The sequence below is a fragment of the Anabrus simplex genome, chromosome 1 (genome assembly GCF_040414725.1).
Source record: "Anabrus simplex isolate iqAnaSimp1 chromosome 1, ASM4041472v1, whole genome shotgun sequence".
Classification (NCBI taxonomy): Eukaryota; Metazoa; Arthropoda; class Insecta; order Orthoptera; family Tettigoniidae; genus Anabrus; species Anabrus simplex.
Genome location: NC_090265.1, coordinates 33,099,983 through 33,120,265, shown reverse-complemented (window position 1 = coordinate 33,120,265; position 20,283 = coordinate 33,099,983). Strand labels below are relative to the sequence as shown.

The 20,283-nt window shown below is 37.5% G+C and overlaps 1 protein-coding gene across 2 annotated transcripts in view; it reads right to left on the bottom strand.

Moving 5' to 3' along the window:
• Positions 1 to 671: 671 nt before the first annotated feature.
• Positions 672 to 20,283, bottom strand: part of LOC136860327 (F-box/LRR-repeat protein 2) — a 33,949-nt gene continuing 14,337 nt past the window's right edge. For both annotated transcript variants that reach the window (XM_068225410.1, XM_067138750.2), the window contains 2 exons: positions 14,444 to 14,532; positions 672 to 2,221 (listed from right to left, as the gene is read on the bottom strand). In XM_068225410.1, the coding sequence (XP_068081511.1) occupies positions 729 to 2,207 (1,479 nt within the window). In that variant the 5' untranslated portion in view covers positions 2,208 to 2,221; positions 14,444 to 14,532 and the 3' untranslated portion in view covers positions 672 to 728. The remainder of the gene's footprint in view (positions 2,222 to 14,443; positions 14,533 to 20,283) is intronic.

Here is a 20,283-nt window from a genome sequence, read left to right as displayed (position 1 = left end):
TTTTGCCGAAGTCTGTAAGGTACTTCATTTATCAGTCTCAGACATCATCATTATGCTCAGTTGTCGGCCTGAGAATACAGTCAACTCCGCTTCCACAGCTGTATGCACGAGGTCGCCAAACAATTACCATGTTTTACACAGAATCTGTGAAGTTTGGTCACACATGATATCATTCAGGAGAGAGTGGAGGCTAAGAGCACTAGCTCCCTCGACTTTCTCCTAGCTAGTCTCATGAAGGAAGCAGGCGAGTTAAGATTGCTCAACATACCATTCTGTGTACAACACAGCTCTTCAGTACACACATACCAAACTCAAGTGTGATGCATACCCCTCTTCTCATAGGCTACCGTGTTCTTTTTTAAATACTGGTACTGTATGCAGTTTATTTTCACATTGACTTTTTCTCTGTTTCAAGACCAACATCTAAATATGAAGTGTCAACACGTTTGTTCCCTTTACCACTCTATTTCCTCCACAAGGACTACTCCCTGGACCAGCCATCTATGATACTGCCTGCATACAAGGCTTGTTTTCTCACTGCCACTTGACAGATTCTGGGTGTGGACTTTACCTTATACAATTTTACAATAAAAGCAAGTATTTAGGCTCATCAGATACTGTTCAACAGAATACCTTCTACTTCCTGGCTGAATTGTGTACATTTTCACTGAATCAACTTGCATCTAAAAAACAAATTTACCAGGGAAAAGGGGTTGACACCACAGCATTCAGTGTTCCCTTAACTGTCTGAGTAAAAAGGGAGCATCCTCCAGCAAGCCATCTAGATCACAATTTTCTGAGGCTGGTCTTACAGGTTCGTACCACCATACTTTTTCAGAAGGCTCGTCCTCATCATCAGACATGCACAGCCTATCTTTAACTATCAAACGTGGCATCTCAATCTTAAGCTGCGCAAGCGCTTTACGGTTTACATTGCGACAGAAGTTTATATTAAGGCAAAATAATTTTTTAAGGTGAGTCGGGAAGAGATGTAACGGCAATCCTCGGAGATCACAAACTCCTAACCTCAGAACTTCAAGGTTCTTAAAATTTAACAGTTGCATCAAACCCTTTTCATTTAACTCCCGGCAGTGGCTGAGAGTGAGATATTTCAAATTATCACATTTGCTGAGATGCACCATGCCACGATATGTTATAACAGATGAACAAATATCTAGATTCTTCAGTTCTTGGAGATTATAAAGATTTTTCACACTCATATCAGTGAAATGATCACACCATTTAAAATGCAGAACTTGAAGTCGTGGACAATTTTCAATGATCACATTGCTCAATCTGTCCTTGTACCCTTTAAATCTCACAATCTGGAGTTCAACTAACTGACCCATTGCCCTTTTCTGAAATATCCTTTCAATATCAGATAGCTGAGCATTACTTAAAGAACTTAACGTGAGAGAGGTAACACTCGTCAAACTCCAAAATGGCTCAAAGTATGGCTCGATATAAACGTCCTCGAGGCCATTCATAAAACCACAACAGAAACTATCCACTGTTAATTTCTTGAGAGCTCTGCATGAGACAAGAAGAGGGACCACACATTTGCAGTCAGCACTTGCCCATCCTACGGAGAGAACTTCCAGCTGATCACTCTTCTGTTTCAAAAAGTAAGCCATATCATCATGACGATGCATCTCATTTTTCAAGTCGAGATGTTTGAGAGCTACACAACCGTCTGCAAGTGGTTCTAACACAGCCGGATAATCCCAATGCGACATCTTCCCGACGACAAGAGTCTTTAGCTTTTTGAACTGTGCTATTACCTGTGAACATTTTACTCTACTCAAGACCTCATTGGGAACATGCAGATATTCAATATTTGGACAGTTTATGACAAGTTTCTTTAAAAATTTAGGACTTAATTTCTGCTCACTGTTGAATTCCAACTTCTTGAGATAAGAGCAGTTATACAGAAAAGTATATAACACAGATGCACACACTCCTCTACGTTTAAGTACGAGGGTTTGTAATTTCGGTGTCTGCTGAAGAGTAGATGTAATATGACTATCACTATCTCCAAAGTCTGGAATGTACACTAAATTTCTCCATAAATCTGCATACTGAACAATTATCTTCCAACGACAGCTGACATGTTGCACAGAATGTATCACATCATTAAAGGTGAGGTATGAAAATATTTCTACCAATACGTCATCAGGCAAGTCATTAACCGTGGCCAATGACTCCATATCCACCCTGCATCCTAAAAGAGAGAAAAAAAGAGGAATTAAGTTTCACAGCATTCACATATGTGCTGGCAATTCAAAATATAACCAAACTTTGAAAATTACTCTTTATGGGACTTATATGAAGTCTCCTGAAGTTATTCCCCTCGTACATCAATACAATGTTCCTAAGGCCTATTTCCGCTATTGAAAGCAGTTCTAGTAGGCAATTTAGGGGATCCCATGCAGTTCTGCCAGCAACTTCAGTCTGATGTCTTCAACTGACTGAAATCATCGTCCTTTCAGGGTGAATTTTAATTTGGGGAACAGAAAGTGAGCTCAAATAAGTAGGATGGATGTAGTCTTTGTGTTCTTAAAAAATTCACAAATCAGTAGCAATGCAATTGAGCTGGCATGTTGTCATGGTGGAGGCCCCCAAGAGTTCTTTCTCCACAAGTCTGTTATTTTCTTCTTGACATTTTATCAAGAACATCTCAAGACTTTGAGATAATGCCAGCAGTTTGCCGCCTAACCCTCGGGTACGAATTTGTGGTGCACAACAGCACTGATCTCAAAATAAAAAGATGGAAAATGACATGTTTTCGGTCAATCTGACCTACTGCAAATTCCTTCAGTCTCTGAATTTTTTTCCACACCATTTTGTAGCTCTGTAAAAGTTTAACCCAGTCTGGAGCAAAAGCAAATATCGAACTCCTTGTAATATTCAGACATCTTGACAATCACAATGCAAGCAATACCCTCTCGAACTAACCGATGCTGAGCGGTAACTAACTGTCTCAGATATGCACAGCAAACAGCCAATTACTTGGGAAGGATGCCACAATAGTGGCACTTACTGTAAATGGCTAAAAAGTCACATTTGTGCAGTATTTTCAAAGTTCAGTTATTTTTTTGGAACAGAGCTTATACTCAAAGTTCATTAAGATAAAAAATAATGCAAGATTTCTTGTTAAGACACACCACAATACTTTGATGTATATACAATACTTATGTAACAATATAACACACTTTCAGTCTTTATTATTTTGTATAAGCCATTGCCTTTAAAATGAGAATTACCTCAGGATAGAAAAAAATCATGATAATTAGCGATCATTGGTTTTTATAACTGGCCCCATTCCATGATAATTATGGAGGTGCGAAAGAAACACGGGGATCTAAAATAAAGTCTAATCTAATATAGGGTGTTCCAAAACCTGGGGGAAGTAATCGGGGGGTGGGGTGGTACTGGTGGTGTGTGCTTAGTACACCCCAAAACAACACAAAAAAGTGATTGATCGATTACCAGTTACAGACTTTCCAACTTTGTATGGGAAGTACTGGAAATAAACTTACACAATAGACCTTGCATTGAGTAGCTGTCACCATATTTTGTACTAGCAGGAGTACTGTATTTTAATACAAGAAGTCCTTATTGACTTCGTAATTTATGAGCTTCATGTTCCGTACTGATGGTGTGTAAATAAATAAATAAAATAAATAAATAAATAAATAAATAAATAAATAAATAAATAAATAAATAAATAAATAAAAACAAAATAGGTGAATGTTCCTCCTAATCAATACAATTCATATTTGGTTATTTAGTTACCTTACTGACTGTCGGACAGATCTGAACACTGCACGTATTTGACAGCAACCTCGTTCCATAAAGTATTGAAATGACTGCAAACTCCATCGTACATATGAACTATTCCAGCCAATAACTAAAACAGACGAAGCCTGTAAATGATCGACTGTATGGCATATGTACACAAGGACTTTGTGTTGTTCTTTGGGGTGTACTATAGACCCTTGATTACTTCCCACATGTTAGAGAACATCCTGTAAAAATGACTGCAGCTTAGCATATCTTAATATACACTATCAACTCATGTATTAACACAGACTGAAAATGTACTACAGGACCAAACTCAGACTGTCTTTGGTCACCAATCTCCAAGGAGACAACTCAAATCAAGGAAAAGCTTGACAGACAACAGCAATGCCCACTCTAAAACACGAAGTAGCCAGGACACAGCTATGGCAATCCGCTAGACTTCGGAGTGTTGGGGGAGATGTAGAGTGAATTTACATAAATGGGGATATCTACAGAGTTCAGATCTTTGCAAGTGTGGGGAGGGACAGACAATGTTACACCTATGTACCTGTGAACTATGCCGATAATCTTGCACAACACAAGAGTTAATTACAAGTAATGAACTTAATTTTGGTTCTGTACTGACTTTAAATATCTATGATAAAATTCTGAAAATAATTTTATTGTATTAAGTTCACCTATTCAATTCACTAGGTTGAAATGTGTCCTACTATGTAGCTTTTTAGACAGACCATTTATTAAATGGCAAATCTGTATTGAATATGTGGATTTAATGCAATTAAATCTTTTTTCAAAATTTTATCCTAGACAAGAGTTAATAGCAGGCTGTGATAGTGCTAAGAAAGTGGCCCATTTCTGGGCAAAAATAATCTAATCTGAGACATTTTATTTATTTGTCAATTATAACTGTAACACTCATTTACAGCATTGCCTGTTATTGCTTCTGAATCGAGTAAATAAATAACAAAAAAACTCATGTATGTAACAAGGTTTAACAGCTTTATATAAATACTAGCTGATGTACCCGTGCTTCGCTATGAAATTCTACATTGTATACAGAATTCTAGGTTAGGTAGTGTATACATTGTAAGCAAGATTGTATTAAAGTGCACAGCTCTTAAGGTTATCTAGAAACGCAACGGGGAAATCACCAAAGGTCTTTTCTCATATGAAGACTGGATTAGGGAATTTTCATTGTAATGGTAGCCCCGCTGGTCTGCCAGCGGTCACAATCAGGTTGAGGAGTTTTCATTATAACGGCAGACACTCACCCTTCTCCTGCCTTTTTACATCCTCAGAAAGACTGTCTTAGTGGTTTTCCCAACTGAAATGAACATAGGTCATTACAATGACATCAGTAGGAATGGTGTGATTAAAAGTAATGCTTTCATATGAAATACTCGATCAAATGAAAAACCACACATTTTCTCACTTTTAACAAACAGCAGGCTAATGTACTATGCTGCCGATCTAACAGTCCAAAGTTCCAGAGCTGGAATGACCAAGCCGCAGACAGCCGTGATCCGTGAACACCCTTAGTCTTTTTTCGGTGGGGGTGGGGGTCGAATAGTGGAGAGTCTCAGGGCAAAAACTATGCCTTTTTACTAATCTGTTTCCTAGGAGTACTCGATGAGTCGGAAAATCTCAATTCACTACACTGGTGGTGGAAAAATCTATTTGACTTGGAGGCAAAGTTTTTCCTAAAAGTCAGAGGAGAAACCCCTCTTCACTGCTAATTTGGAATAAAACAAAAGTAGAAGTTAATAAAAGTGAAGAGGAAGCTGCTTTTCTTAAGAAACGCCTCTTTTCAGGGTTGAATTTTGAGTTTAGTGAAATGTGGTGTTATAATTTGGAATAGGCCTAAATTGAGATTCTCGACAAGTGAGAAACAATCCTAACCCCAAATACCTGGGATTTACTCTGGACAGCTCTCTGACTTACAGAAAACACCTCGAGAATACTGCAGTAAAACTTAGGACCAGGAATAACATCATTCGCAAACTAGCTGGCACAACATGGGGTGCTGATGCAAGTACTCTTGGTATGGCAAGCCTTGCACTGGTCTACTCTGTTGCCGAATACTGTGCACCGGTATGGTATAGAAGTGCTCATATCCACAGAGTGGATACTCACCTCAATGAGACCTTAAGGATCGTAACGGGCACATTAGGATCAACCCCTGTGCCATGGTTACACGTACTGGCAAGTATATCTCCTCCACAACTGAGAAGACAAAAAGCTGCAGCCCAAACTTGGAAAACTTACATCTGTCCTGACTTTAAACACCTTCTGATTCACTCAGTGCTGAATAATCCACCAACCATGCGTCTGAAATCCAGGAAGCCTATTTGGGATGATAACATTATTAAGCAGCCAAGGCCTTTCAACATCAACAAAGTCTGGAAGGAAGGTTGGAGAGATTTCTCATCATCTCATCAAATCCAATTAGATGATCCTTCCCAGCATGTTCCAGGAACTGATCTACCAAGAGCTACATGGTACCAACTAAACCGCGTACGAACTGGTCATGGTAGGTGCAAAGCAACGCTGCACAAATGGGGATGGCTAGATTCAACTGCTTGCGACTGCAGAGCTCAAGAACAGACGATGAACCACATCATTCGGGAGTGTCCACAGCGTAGCTTCACACGTGTTTGGGAAGAGTTCATGAAAGCATCAACTCCAACTCCTGGCTGAGGAGTCTTGATATTCATCTTTAACTTATTACGTACATATTTGTGTTAAATAATGTAGATCATTTGTTCCATATGAAATGTATATATACTACTACTAAGAGAGCTTTTGTCTTAAGTGTGCACACTGCTCATTCAAAACAGCGTGTCAGAGTAGGGATGGAATAGCTGGAATAGTACGATGAACCAGTGTGTTACGTACCAGCAGTATCAGGAAATATGTGAATCAGAGGAACGGCATGCTAAAGAACAAAGTTATCTAACTCCCCAGCTATTTCCCACCAATATTCAGGCAGGCTGTTATAATCGGTGCGCAGCAGCAGTCCCATCTGTTGGAGTTGAATGTCAACATAAGAGACAAAGAACATCACAACAAACAATGGTCAATGTAATGTTATTGTTGATCAATGTATGCACTTTCGATATTGTAGGCCTTCACATTTAGTTTTCTTCCGAGAAATACCACTCATCATAGGCGGTATGGTAAAACTGAATAAAACATAAATGATCGGAAATTATATTCTCTATAACTTTTGTTATGCAGTACTTTTCGATAGGACCAATAACGTAGGTATTTAAAATTAAATTTTAGGCACCTTCCCCTAAACTACATTTTCATCCAGGGTGAATAAAACTGTTTATAGCTTAGACTGTAGTTTCTTATTGCCCGACTCTATATACCGATTTTCATTCAATTCTGTTAACCCATTTTCTCGTGGCTCCGCACCGATATGGATTTAGGCCTAGCAACAAAAATACAAATTCATGAATATCTGTGTTATCATAGCCGGTATGGTAAAAATGTATAAGACATAAATAATTAGAAATTTAATTCTATACAACTTTAGGTATTAGTATTTATCGATAGGACCACTAATAATATAAATATTTGAGAATTAAATTTTAGGCCTTCCCCTAAACTACCATTTCACACAGCGTGAATAAAATTATTTATAGCCTAGATTGTAGTGGTTTATCCCCCGAATTGACATACTAATTTTCATCAAATTCTCTGCAGCCGTATTCTGGTTATGCGTGTACATACATACATACATACTAACAGACAGGAATTACGGAAAAGTAAAAAGTGCATTTCCTTGTTACTGTGGACATGACTGATACAGAAATACCATTCTTTTCAAATTCTTAGCAATGTACTGTACCAGTAGGGTTGCCATACGTCCCGGAAAACTGGGATTGTTCAGGATTAGAGTGGTATAAATAATGTCCCGTCCAGCTGACCAAAAGTCCCAGATTTTTAAAAAGTAATTCCTTTACTCCTAGAGGAAATACAATTTAAATGCCCGCTCAATCTTTTAAAACTTCGAGTAAATTGAATCGTCGAGACGCAAGAAGAATCCATTAAATTGTACCTATCGATCTTATTCTTACAGATGGTTTTCAATTAGAATACTGGAAAGAATCTTGTTCTATTCTATGTTCGAAGAAGAAGAATCTATAGGAATTGATTAAATTCAGTGTGATATTCTGAGTGAATAACATTTTTAAGCATGGCATCGAAACGGAAAACGAAATTTAAAGATGAATACACCAATTTTCCTTCAATAAAACGAGGTAGAAGTGAATACGAGGCAGAATGTAAACTAAGCAAGTAAGTTTCTCTTATTTTTTATATAGGAAATAGAACAAATGATTGGTGAAAGAATTTCGTTTAACTGAAGTCAGACTTGGTAATTTAAAAAAATATTTTTCTTTACAGTTACTATTTTTCGATTGCACATGGGGTGGAAAGTGACATCAGAGATCACGTAGGTACAGTGAAGCACAGGAATTCTGTAAGTTCTGTGTCCTCCAGTAAGCAACTGACAAATTATTTCAGTAACAATAAGTCAGAAGAAAGAAAAGTAGCTGCTGCAGAGGCAATGTTTGCTTTTCATTCAGTACGGCACCATCACTCATACAACTCCACCACGTATACGAGCAAGTTATTCCCAACTATGTTCAACGATTCGAAAATTGCAAAGACATTTTCCAGTGCAAAGACAAAAACTGAAGCAGTAGTAAATAATGTAATTTCACCTTTAATACAAGCAGAAGTGAAAGAAAATATTTCCAAGTGTGATTTTGTTAGCATTAGTACAGATGCTAGCAATCATAAGCATCATAAGATTTTTCCTGTAATTGTGCAATATTTTGATACAGAGGAAGGTTGCTAGTCAAAACTATTAGATCTTGTTGAGGGTAGCAATGAAAATTCTGATGCAATTTTTGAATTACCGTAATTCACAATGTTATAGTACATAATAACATCAGTGAGAAAATTAGTGCATATGGGGGCGATAATACAAATACAAATTTTGGGGAAAGGTGAAAACAATGTTTTCACAAAACTGAAGTCGAAATGAAGTAGACCAATTGTAGGGGTTGGCACTCATGGAGTTTTGTGAATTAATGTTACATATCAAGACCTCCAAAGACATGTAAAAACAAGATGGTTAAGTTTATTTCCGGCAACTGAAAGATTTTTACGTATATTTCCGTCATCGAAATATTATTTCATGTCACAAGACAAATGTCCAGTTCTCCTTAAGTCTTTTTTCTCAAATGAAGTTGGTGAGGCTTATTTCTGGTTTCTCATGTCACAATGAATCTGTTTCAGAAGTCCATTGCCAGGATTGAAACGAAAGAGCTGTCAATAAATATGGTTAGAATGGTACTACAGGAAGTAATTGACACTTTAACAGAAAGACAGAATGCAGGTTTTGTTAGCTCAAAAGTGAAGGATTTCCTACCTGACCTACCAAAAGCACAATGTCAGACGTTACAAGATGAATGTATGTCTTTTTATGAAACAACTATTGAATATGTGTTGAAATGGAGCGAGCCTCTGTCACAATTGCAACATTTTGATTGGTTGCTTCTACAGATGACAATTACATGGGATCAGGTAGAATATTCTTTCAAATGGCTACATGAGCATAGTAACTGTAAACTGAATGAGAGCATTTTGATTGATCAGGTCATGAAATTAAAGTGTTCTATGAAAGAAAATAAATCAAATGAAGAATTCAGTGGTTTCTTAGCTAGCAAGAAGTGGGTACTGTTCTTTAAAAGCTGTATGTCAGAAGAGCAATGTTCTGAATTGCTGAAAATAGTCCAGTTTTACTTCTCTCTTCCTGCACACAATGCTAATGTAGAGAGAGTGTTCTCACTTATGAATGCTTACTGGAGTGAAGAAAGAAGTAGATTACATTTGTTGTCAATTAGGGCCATTCTTGACATACAATATAATATGGCAAATGTAAGTTGTTCTGAATTCTACACATTAATCACCAGTGTCAAATTGTTGAAATACTTTGACTCTGTACAGTCTACAACAGTACAACTGCCATAATAAAACATAACTTGTAATATATTGTAAAGAGTTTCACATTAAAAGTAAACCAAATTCTAGGCCTACACTTGAACTTCTTTGCTAATATGTATTTGTCCTGGTTTTCTGGCAGACAATTATGGCAACCCTATGTACCAGGAATGCACGGTACATGCCATATTTTTGAAGGAGCAACATCATTTCATTATCAAGCGCGCTCAGAACTATCAGCTCGATGTGTTTACGTGTAGCAGAGCGAGCCAGCAAGACCGCAAACGGCTGTAGGAGCGAGGTAGACTACCCGCCCAACTCTTCAACTCGCCACGCAGCAAGTGCTACAAGTTCTAGAACACGGTCAAATATTCTCGATCTTTCGATCCAGAAAATTTTTAAAACTCCCTTAATAATAATCGTTTTGCCTTGGGAGATACGTCATTTCGTAGGGAATTACAAGAACGTCTCCTCTACCAAGTCTTAAGAAAATACACCACAGGATTTTCACGTAATTCTGCTTACAAATAATCATGCTACATACTGAGCATTTGAGTCTATATATGCCTGAGCTTGAATATTTATTATTGGTTGAACTGACTGAGTAATGATTAAAAAATAAATTTTGATTTGTATTCTGAGTTGTGTAAGCGTTTTTTACCTTATGTTTTCTTAAGGGATTGGTGATTTGATGGATTTTTGGGTTGGTAAATGTGAATTTCACGAATTTTGGTTTGTTGAATTTTATTGGAGAAAGGTTTGTGGTTAATTTTAGTCTGACTTTATTAATGATTTTGTTGATCATATCTGGATTGAACCCGTTGAATCTGGCTATTTCTTTTATGAAATCTAATTCATTTTTTAGATTATTCGATGAAAGAGGGATTTTTAATGCTCTGTATACTAAACTGTAATAAGTGGCTTGTTTATGGGAATTTGGGTGCAAAGATTCATTTTTTACAGTTATGGAGTAAATGAAGGCTTGTGGTAAATTTGGAAATCAAATTTGTCCATAACTCGTGTGATTTTGATGTCTAGGAAATTGATTGAATTGTTGTTTTCGTTTTCCTTTGTGAACTTTATATTATCGTCTAAATTATTTAGAAACGTTAGGATGTTATCACTATTGTTAAGTTGTTTATCGATAATTGCTAATGTGTTGTCGACATAACGGAGCCATAAACTGAGTCCGTTAGGGTTTTTACTATTTTGTTGTGTTCTAGATTGTCCATGTAGATGTCCCGCTAAAATGCCGGAGATTGGGTCTCCCATAGCTAAGCCTTCTTGCTTATATATTTTGTTGTTGAAAGTAAAGTAATTATTGTGTAAAAGAAAACTTAGTAACTTTATGAATTCGTCTATTTCAATTTTGCTCAATGCGCTGTGTTTGGAAAGGTTGTTTTTTATTATGGTCATAAGTTTCGTTGACGGGTATATATGAGTACATATTTATGATATCAAAGGAACATAAAACGTGATTTGGTTGTAAATTGAATTTGTTTAAAGTTTCGCAAAGTTTGATAGAATTTTTGATGGGATTTGCATTGTGAAATTTAAAATGTTTCTTTAAGAACTTGTGGAGGAACTGAGAAGTTTTATAAGTGGGACTGTTTCTGCTATTGATTATAGGTCTGATGGGGATATCTTTCTTGTGTATTTTAGGTAATGATCTTGCTGTAGGTAATTTCGGATTCATAATGATCATTTTCTGATAGTCTTGTTCATTTAGTAGGAATGTTGAATTTTTAAGGAGTGTTTTTAGATTGCATTGTGTTTTTACTATGGGATCTTTATTGATTAATGTGTAGGTTTTATCGGAGAAAAACTCTTCTGTTTTCTTTATGTAGTCTTGTTTATTCATTAAAACTGTTGTATTGCCCTTATCAGCCTTTGTTACTATGACGTTATTGTTGTTAATTTTACTTTTTAGTTTTAGGTTTTGCTTTGAAAGGTTAGAATTATCGTTAGTTATTAAGTCATTAACGAGTGTAGGTATTTTCTTTTTTATTTTGTATTTAACATCGTTTTGTTTCTCTAAGGGAATCTGTTTGTTAATATTAGCTTCAGTCTCGGCGATATTGGTGATTACATCTTCGACCTTTTGTGGATTAGGCCAGTTGTATTTTATGCCTTTATTGAGGAGATTCATTTCATTATCTGAGAAAACTGTGTCAGATAAGTTAATTGTAGTGGAAATGTTCGTCAACGAAGGGGTTGAAAACTTGGTGTTCCTGTTCTGGTTGAGGGCTTTGGGTTTAACTTTTTGTAAACAAGTTAGCTTGTGGTTTAATGTCTTTTGTTTTCTATCTAATATAGTGGTCAGTTTATAGTTGGTGTGTCTAAGAAAATAACTCCATTCAAGTGAAGATGAATAGTGTGAGATGGTCAAATGCATCCGGTATAATTGCAAATTCAGGAATGATTTTTTCTTGTACATTTAATTTCATTTCTCAGCCATATGTTGTTTATCTTATTTTGAGTGCCATTTGACTTTTGGTATGGAATGTTTTTCCTTTGTAGTGGTTTGAGGAACTTAGGTATTAGTCCTAGTTTCAAGCAGTCTTTAAGAAATGTTATGTCTTTTGAGATTTTACCGATCTTTATTCTAAGATTCAAATACTTATTCATTTTAACATTTGCCTGGTTGGCTTTGATATTACATGTGATAAAATTCAATTTTAGGTCTGTATTGAAAGTATTTGTATTAAATAACACTTGTATGTTTTATTATTCATCCACCTATTCAATACAATATAACCTTAAAAATTAGGAAATTGTCCTTATAAAAATTGTTGACATGAAATTAATATATTAGATGATCTACATGTTTCGCCCATCAATAGTAGGCATCATCAGCCATATTTTTCATCTTAAGAATAGATCAGGTACCTGATTGGAAATAACGTATGAATGCTGTTAAAAACTATGTCGTGTAAAATGTATTACAGAACGTTAAACAACTATTACAATATAAAATGTAGTATGCTATTACTTGACAATATTTGTGATAATATTGGAGTCTAAAAACATGACAGTTGTTTGAGGATTATGACATATTAAAAGATATTACAATAAAGGTAAAAATCAGAAAACACATTCCATTTAGTTGTCAGATGGCGTGTTGTTAAAAACTTGTGAAAAGTTGTGCAATGGTAATGGTCCTTAGTTCTTGAAGTTAATAAATATTGATTTTCATTTATATGCTTATAGATTTTTGAAGAATTTTCATATGTCCTGGTTCTTTTTGAGATAATATTAGTCAGAAATGTTGGTGCCGTAGGCTATATTGAAGTCTGTGTAGACGTCATTAGACCATCTTCTTTGATGTGGTAAGAGTTTGTGATGGGTGTGGCTCTTTGCTGTTAGGCATGTTTAGGTGAGCGTATTAGTCGAAAGGGAACGTTGTTGTCATTCAGTGGTTAGCCAAGTATATGATGAATTCTGTAATTAAAGAAATAATTTGTAAATTTAATGAATGACCATAATTGGAATTAAGGGGCTGAATAGTGGAAGTTAAATGAAGAGTGTTGACACTTACCCCTTCGACCGCTGAGAGGTTAGCTTATGTTGAGGGTTTTAGAGCAACTGGCAATCGTCGAGCTCCTACTACGCGTGTTGTATTTGTGAAGTCTTGGTTCCCTTTCGACTAATACGCTCACCTCAACACGCCTAACAGCAAAGAGCCACACCAATCACAAACTCTTACTACATCAAAGAAGATGGTCTAATGACGTCTACACAGACTTCAATATAGCCTACGGCACCAACATTTCCGACTAATATTATCTCAAAAAGAACCAGGCCATATGAAAATTCTTCAAAAATCTATAAGCATATAAATGAAAATCAATATTTATTAACTTCAAGAACTAACAACCATTACCATTGCTCAACTTTCCACAAGTTTTTAACCTGACAACTAAATGGAATGTGTTTTCTGATTTTTACCTTTATTGTAATATCTTTTAATATGTCATAATCCTCAAACAATTGTCATGTTTTTAGACTCCAATATTATCACAAATATTGTCAAGTAATAACATACTGCTGCCTGGGAGACTGATTACCTCGGATCGAGTAGGGGTATTTCAGTCGCCTTGACAAAGAATACTGCAATGTATTCGAAACGTCGGCAAACTGTACGTGATGTACAGACAACTACTACACGGTTAAACCCAGAAATTAAACTGAATAATAGCATAGTACATTTTATATTGTAATAGTTGTTTAACGTTCTCTAATACATTTTACACAACACAGTTTTTAACAGCATTCATAAGTTATTTCCAATCAGGTACCTGATCTATTCTTAAGATGAAAAATATGGCTGATGATGCCTACTATTGATAGACGAAACATGTACCATCTAATATATTAATTTCAAGTCAACAATTTTTATAAGGACAATGTCCTAATTTTTAAGATTATATTGTATTGAATAGGTGGATGAATAATAAAACATACATGTGTTATTTAACGCAAACCCCTTCTCAGACACCCCCACAAACATCCTGGCAAAGCTTTGCCTTCTTTTTTACAAAAGAATTCACATATCATTAAAGAGATCAGTATTTCTATCAATATACAGCAAGTTTAGATTACACCTCTAAAACACACTCACCTCCGAAAACAGTGAAATGTTGCAAGTGAGCAAATAATAGTAGTACTGTAGAATCTGCAGGGGATCCCGAGTGATTAAGACATGGTCATCTAGACATGAAGAAACACAACATTTATATAATCATCATGTATTTATGTTCATAAATTGGAAATGAAAAATTATTAAATGGTGAAACACACAATGCTTATGGTATCAAAAATCAACAAATCACAATGCATCAGCAAAAGAACAGGATCAATATTTAGTTTGTCTGATTACGTGACTCTTATTTTTAATTTTCTTCCTGTAATTTCTTTTACCTACCCTGAATAAATACAATGGACTGAAACAACACAGGGAATATTTACCCCTGTGGGTGGAGGTGGTAGAATATCACCCACAGTAGCCCTTGCCTGTCATAAGAGGTAACTGAAAGGGTCCCTAGAGGCTCTGAACTTAGGAGCATGGGTTGGCGACCACAGGGCCCTTAGCTGAGTCCCGGCATTACTTCCCCCACCCCCACACGGGGAATTTCAGTAAGAGTCAAATACAGTAAACAAGAAATGCTGCCCACAAGAGGGATGTTTTGCTTGTGTGTTTTTGAGTACCAAGCTGAAGAACTGAATTAAAAGGAAAATTCCTGCAAACAATCTGAGGCAATTTACTGATGAATCATTAAAATAATCGGAAGGTCATCTCCTCATAAAAAGTTGGAGACCTCTGAGCGGAAGAACCTGGAACAATAGTTCAAAAATTCATTCAGAACAACTCCCAGATTAATGGGACGGTTAGTTCATGAGAAAGAGGGTGTGTACCTTGGCGTGTTTTGTCGTCCGTTAATTGGTCCCATGCACCATGCACTCCCATTCCTAATGTTATGCGTCCACTGTTACTTCGCTCAGTTCAGTATGGTTTGGTGCTGTTATCGTCTGATTCATTAAAACTTAATTACTTCTCTTTCATTCAAACTGCACTGTTCCATGCTTCTGCGCTACACAATATCATATTTCAAAGTGACAGAGAGTCAAGTAATTAAGAGGTTTCAACATGCATATCAGTGAAAAGATGGTGATTTATACTAGTAATCTCCATAAGGAAACATTGTATAATGACACATACACCCGCTAGAATTCAGCAGAAATTCTAGTCTATATGCTCTCAAGAGGAAAGAGATCAGACTATTTCAAACTCTTTAGAAAGAAAAAAGAAACTCTCCATGGAGTCAGATAATATAATAATAAAACATTACTTTTTAATTGGCCACGTTGCTTTTCTCCTTCCCTTCTTTAATAGTTGGCATTATTAAAGTTATAACTGTAAAGTAAAATCTATTCCGTACACTACATTTGTACATTTGTACATTTCTTTTTAACATATATATGAAACTTACCACATAAACAAATTGAGATTTATGCATAATAACGTCTAGATGATACTTAACAACCCCACAAATTTCTTTGTTATAAACCTAATGCATGCGTTTTTATAAACTTTTAAACGTAGCGAACGGTGCTTACATGGGACGGACTTTTAACTTCGCATACCTTTACATTTTTTCTAAATTCTGCCAATTGTGGTAACTTTTATTAGTAATGTTAATATATTGTTTACAAGAAGGACAAATGTACATTTTGTGAAAAATGTCCAAACGTGTAAGTTGTGTAATATATTTAAAAGCAATCGTTGCATGTTTACTTGACAGCGTCGCGGGATTACACAGAGCATATGAATAAAAATTTACCATAATTATTTTGATACCTTTTCATCATAATAAACAGTACCGGTAATTCCTAAAACATTGAGAAATATCAAATGAATTTAGACTGCACATAAAGGTTCAATTAATTCACAACATCCAGTACTGTCTATTAAAACTACTAAATGCAATATAATTGAGAAAATACAGATAACAAAACAATTTAAGGAATCCCTAAAATTTTCGCAAGGAAAATATTGTACTTCCATGTTTAAAACCAGCAACACATTGAAACTATATGAGAAATCGTGCACTAAAGTGATACAAGCCTTTGGTACTGAGCTATCTCAACTACTGTCAGCACATATAATGACATCCAGCACCAAACTTTCAAACTGAAGGGTGCGCTGAGTTACCCATGAACAGAGTTCTGTATAAAAGAAATAGGAGACCTTATTTTTGGTATTACCCTCGTATGTCCGGAATGCAATGTAAGTCCTGGATGTGGGATTATTTTAATGAGATGTAACATAGCTCATTCTGCTGTGTTGTTTGTTCAAATGAAGTAACATACATTAGCAGAAATACATTAGGTAATAACACGCTGTTATTAAAACCTATCTGAAAGGACCATTAATTGACAGTTCAGTTTCTCGCATGTTCCTTTAATTGACTTCTGATGCACCAGTAATTGACACTTGTATAATATATATTAAATATAAAAGAATAACATGGTTCATAACTGTTGGTCATTCTGAATGTTAGCAACATTAATGATTCCTATAATATAAGATAAAATGTTAATTTACAACCAAATATATAAACAAAAAGCATCACGATAACATCAACATATGTTCTGATATAATCAAATGTTAGTTATAACTGTAGTAATTTTAAACAAATCATAAGTAGTAGGCCTACCAATAGATGAACAGTGAAACAAAACATGAAAACAGATATTTTATTTTTGGCTAGTGGCTTTATGCCGCACCGACACAGATAGGTCTTATGGCGATGATGGGATAGGAAAGGCCTAGGAGTGGCAAGGAAGCGACCGTGGCCTTAATTAAGGTACTGCCCCAGCATTTGCCTGGTGTGAAAATGGGAAACCATGGAAAACCATCTTCAGGGCTGCCAACAGTGGGATTCAAACCCACTATCTCCCGGATGCAAGCTCACAGCCGTGTGCCCCTAACCACACGGCCAACTCGCCCGGTAAACTGATACAGTGATAACTCTGTCTCCTTTGGGTTGTAGAAAAAAAAAAGCATTCTCATCGGAAATAAATATGCGCATCTGATCATTTGTGATGTGAAGGATATTATTCTCAGTTGAATAATCTTTTACATCAGAAAACCAAGCATGTAATTGGGCTTCTGTGACATTTCCCCTTGAAGCAGTGAGATTTTGTGTTCTCTTATTTCAGGGTGTCTTTTGAGGAAGGAAGAATACCACTTTCTGCCTGGTCTGCCATTGGTGAAATTGTTGTCTCTTCAATTTTACAATTAGCTTTACGTCACACTGATACAGGTAGGTCTTATAGCGACAGTGGGATAGGAAAGGGCCACAAGTGGGAAGGAAGCGGCCGTGGCCTTAATTAAGGTACAGCCCCAGTATTTGCCTGGTGGATGACATAATACATGATATTTAAAATTTTAAAATGTATCCACTGACAAGAGTTTAAAAAAAATGGTGATGAGAAAATGAGTATGAAATTAAAACAGCAGTGGATCTAATTCGCAATACCTTATTTTCTAATAAAATAAGAGAAAATACAGGGAAAAAAGGAATAAGGCATTGCCTGGTAGTGCATATATATATATATATATATACATAATTTACATTAGACATTAAAATAACACATTAAAATACACGACACAAACTAAAATGAAGTCAATGGGATAAAAGCGCAATTGACACAAATACACGAGGACAAAGGACATCATTAGACACGATAAAACAGACCACTATCCCTCATAAAGCGGATGACGAGGTCTGCTGACTGCTCGTCATCTCGCAAGATAAGGGAGATGGTACCCGAGAGGTTAAGACTACGGCGAAGATCGACCAGATCCATACACTCCGTAAGGATGTGTACCACGGTAAGATGGTCGCCGCAGGTACACACCGGAGGGGGTTCTCCTTTCAAAAGGTGCAAGTCAGTCACGATACCGTGGCCGATCCGAAGACGACATAATACCATGGCTTCCCTCCGTGAAGCCCGAAGGGAAGTCCTCCATACCTTCGTTGTTCATCCCTCAGCTTATTGGGAAGTGGAATGGCCTGCCACTCCATTTCCCAATGGGACATAAGAACATGTCTCAGCTGAGAGCGAATATCACTTGCTGGAACCTTGAAAGGCAATGGGGGCAGTGTAACTGCCTCCTTGGCAGCCTGATCTGCTAACTCGTTTCCCTCTATGCCCATGTGGCTTGGGAGCCAAAGAAACGTGATTCTGGTGCCGGCAACCTAACACCCGGTCAGCAGATTCTGGATCCGCTGCACCAGAGGGTGCCGAGGGAAACAGATATCAATAGACTGGAGCGAACTCAAGGAGTCAGTACACACAATAAAGTGTCGGCGCTCATTGTACAGTGCATACCGCAGAGCTCCACAGATAGCATAGAGCTCTACTGTGTACACACTAAAGGTTTCCGGGAGAGCATAGAGAAACCTATCATTGTCGACAATGAATGCACAGCCCACCTTCGTATCTGTCCTTGAACCATCTGTGTAGATGACGACTGAACCTGGATAGCGGCCAACAACGGACAGGAAGAGTCTCTGATAAATCGAAGGGTCCGAGTTTTCCTTCGGGCCAGTGTGCAGATCCAGGATTATTTCAGGTCGTCGAACGACCCATGTTGGTACCCCACTGGGTTGTCTGACAAGGCAAGGAACCAAAGGTACGTCAAATAATCTGTAACTGCTATCCAAGCGTATTCCAACCGGCCGCGCTGCTCGAGGACAAGCAGCGTACAGCAAACGGTTCACATTGTTGAACATGCAAGGATAGCTTGGATGAAGTGGCATCTGTCGCAAATTAGCAGCATAGGTAAGAAGCATTTGCTGGTGCCTCAGATGTAAAGGTGGCACACCAGACTCAGCGAGCAGGCTAGCTATGGGGCTTGTTCGAAAATCTCCCGTCGCCAACCGAACCCCGCTGTGGTGGATGCTGTTCAGCTTTGAAAGGACACTTGGTCTTGCTGAGCCATATGCTGCACTGCCGTAGTCTAACCGGGATAAAATATGTGCCCGATAGAATCGTAGGAGCACCGTGCGATCTACTTCCCAATTAGTGCTACTAAGAAACTTCAAGAGATTAAGCCTCCTGGTGCATTGCACTTTTAGCTGCCGCACGTGTGGCTCCCACAATACTTTACCAACGAAAAGGAGCCCAATCGGTGTCAACAACTGGAAGAACGACATTTCCTAAATAAAGCTCAGGATGTGGGTGAAGAGTACATTGACGACAAAAGTGGACAACAGAGGTCTTTGCGGCAGAAAACCGAAAGCCATGTTCTAAGGTCCACTGCTCCATCCTCCTAATAGCTTGCTGTAACTGTCGCTCTGCGACTGCCATACTGCACGAGCTATAATGCAGAGCAAAATCGTCCACATATAGCGACGGTATTATTGCTGAACCAGCAGCAACGACAATACCGTTTATGGCAATCGCGAACATTGCGACACCAAGGACCAATCCCTGTGGGACTCCACTTTCCTGAACGTGGTATTGCAAATACGTCCTCCCTACTCGGACACGGAATGGACGGAGGGACAAAAAATTTACAATAAATACCGGCAAGTTTCCTCGGAATCTCCATTGATGCAGGACTGAAAGGATACCATATCGCCACGTGGTGTCGTAGGCCCTCTCCAAGTCAAAGAAAACAGCTACAAAGTGCCGTTAGCGGAGAAACGCATCCTGGGTAGAGCTCTCCAGGCGTACCAAGTGGTCAGTGGTGGATCGAGCGGCTCGAAAACCACACTGGTACTCGGACAAGAGTCCTTGTTTCTCCAGACACCACACGAGTCGGCGATTTACCATCCTCTCAAATAGCTTACACAGGCAGTTTGTAAGACAAATCGGTCTGTAACTTCCTGCATACTTAGGATCTTTGTCAGGCTTGAGGACAGGAATGATTATGCCCTCTCGCCACTG